This window comes from Carlito syrichta, unplaced genomic scaffold (genome assembly GCF_000164805.1).
Source record: "Carlito syrichta isolate Samal-C Ts95f unplaced genomic scaffold, Tarsius_syrichta-2.0.1 Scaffold94738, whole genome shotgun sequence".
Taxonomy (NCBI): Eukaryota; Metazoa; Chordata; class Mammalia; order Primates; family Tarsiidae; genus Carlito; species Carlito syrichta.
The window spans coordinates 15655-18022 of NW_007038834.1; the positions used below are offsets into that span (position 1 = coordinate 15655).

Here is a 2368-nt window from a genome sequence, read left to right on the forward strand (position 1 = left end):
TCTCGGCCCGACCCCGGCCTCTTTCCGCCGGCTCCCGCCACCCGCCGATGCTGGCCTCGCTGAGCGCCCGTCCCTCGATCCCAGGATTTGCGCGGGGATTCTGGGCAGCCTTTGACGAGAGGCTGCCGCGCCGCCTTCCTGAGAGGTCGCCGGCGAAATCTTGAGCCCTCGGAGCGCAAGGGCCTGCCTCTAGGGGCACGGGTCCGATTGTGATATTGAAGGGGCGATTCTGTGGGAATCGTTTGCCTTAAATGAGTGGCTAGCGCCATACCTCCATAAACTGGGTAGGGGACTTTTCCACCCCTCCCAACCCAGTATCTAATAAAGACATCATTCGTCACAACTCCAAATTAAAGAAAGCCCGATCAAACCAGAGGGAGACTTCCACACCCCTCCCGTACCCCGTGGAGTTTCTTCTTTTTCTGTAGTGTCGAACGCTCCATGAAGTGTTCACCAAGTCGCCCAAGCTCCCGGCTATCTCTCCCAGACGTATCATAAAACTAATAACCTAACGTTATATATAACTAAGGACAATTTCGTTGCGCCTCTCCCCCCCAGAGGTTGCCCTTTTCCCGTTGCCCACGAGGAAAATGTTTAGCAAACTACTTTCTCAATCCAATCGATTTCAAAAATACAGTATCCTTTTCTCCGTGTAACGATTTCTGGGGAAAATAAATCTCCAAGATCAAGAGCAAATGAAAAGTTTCACCTCTGGTTCCTGCTTGAGGAACAAAGACCAACCGACTTTGCCGCCCCGGGGAAAGTGGGGTCATGGGCATGGGCGACGGGGCATCTGGGCAGCCTTTGGGCACAGTCGGGCGGTAGCGAGCGTTTTTCGGCATGAGCTGCCAGTCGGGGCCTTCTTGGGTCAGGCAGGCCGGCCAACCGTTCGGACTGGGCAGCCGGGAAATAAATAAGCCCATTCCTTGGGTGACCGCCCCCGCGGATTTCTAGCCACCCAGAAAGGAGAAAAGGGGGGAAAGAAGCAAATCATCCCCAGATGCCCCCCGGGGAGGCAGAGCAGGCGCGCGCTGGAATCGATACCTTGATGGTGGTTTCCGGCAGGTTGAGCGCCGCGGCCAGCTCGCACCGGCGGGGCCGTGACACGTAGTTCTCCCGGTAGAACTCCTTCTCCAGACGCGCGATCTGCTCGCGGGTGAACGCCGTACGGTAGCGCCGCACCTGATCCGCGCCGGAGCCCGAGCCGCCCAGCGCCGCGCCGCCGCCGCCGCCGCCGCCGCCTCCATGCAGGCTGCCGAGGCCCGAACCCGACGCCGACGTCGTGGTGCCCGCGGCCGAGCCGCTCTCGGCGTACCCTGGCAAACAGACGGCCGGCAGCGCATGAGTCGCCGTAGGGCCCCCAGTCCAAGCTGGTGCCGCGCGCGGATGGGGGAAGCCGCGTCAGGAAGGCGAGCCGCGGCCGCAATTGATGGGGTCTGTCATGCTTACAAATTGCTGCCGTTCGTGAAATCAATAAAGTTTGGGGAGCCCTTCCTAACCAAATAAGAGAAAGAATTAGAAGGTTTATTTTTTTAATCAAAATGTTCAACCAAGGAGGAAAAGTGGCCGAGAGAAAATGCCTATCTCGGGGCGTGGTGTGGGCAGCTCTGGGTTTGCCACCGCCTGGAGAGCGCAGGGCAGCTTTGTGTGTGGCCTCTAACCTTTCTCTGATGGTCTTTTAGGTGTGGTTTAAAATAAAGATTTGCAAGACAGCAGCAGCTCAAACCCAAGCCATTAGGAGATGAAATCTACTTTTCAACTCTTTCTCCGCTGGCCTAAGCGGGTGGAGCAGAGGCGCCCACCGAGGCTCCCTCTGACTTGCCCCCAAAGAATGCCCCCTCCTCCTGCCCTGGGGGCTCAGAGACGGCCGCGTTCAGAGCGGCTACCCAGGGCACCCTTCCCCGAGAGCGACTCGGCTGCTGACTAGGGGGTCTGTCGGCTCGCTCGGGGTTCTTAGACCCGAGCGCAGAAACATTTTCTGGGACTCGGGAGCAAGGGCGGGCGGGCCTGGCGTCACAGGCTCCGCAGGCCTGCGCCTCGCCTAGCAGGAGGGCACGGTCCCTGGCATGCGCCCCTCCCCAGCCCTAGCCAGCTCGGTGCAAATTGCTTGCGGAGGGTCGGAGAGGGGCTAAGGCACCGGGAAGGGCTGGCGGGGGGTCGGCAGGAGCAAAGAGGATGGGACTGGAGAACGCGGCGCGGGAGGCGCGGTTACCTTTGCCATTGTTTTCCTTGAGCGGAGCTGTGCCGAGGCCGCCGGGGGAGCGCAGCGCGGAGCAGCCCACCTCCACGTCGCTGCTCATGTCGGCCTCGGCGGCCGCCTCTGAATAATGACCCGGCTTCTTGCGGCTCTCCGCGGCGGAGGCGATTT

General features: G+C 60.3%; 1 protein-coding gene across 1 annotated transcript in view; it reads right to left on the reverse strand.

Moving 5' to 3' along the window:
• The window catches only part of EVX2 (even-skipped homeobox 2), a 3465-nt gene that overhangs the window by 809 nt on the left and 288 nt on the right, over positions 1–2368 (reverse strand). The window contains 4 exon segments of the mRNA XM_008061464.2: positions 42–189; positions 742–950; positions 1045–1316; positions 2213–2368. The exon segment at positions 2213–2368 is cut by the window's right edge and continues 4 nt beyond it. Of these exon segments, the coding sequence (XP_008059655.2) occupies positions 42–189; positions 742–950; positions 1045–1316; positions 2213–2368 (785 nt within the window).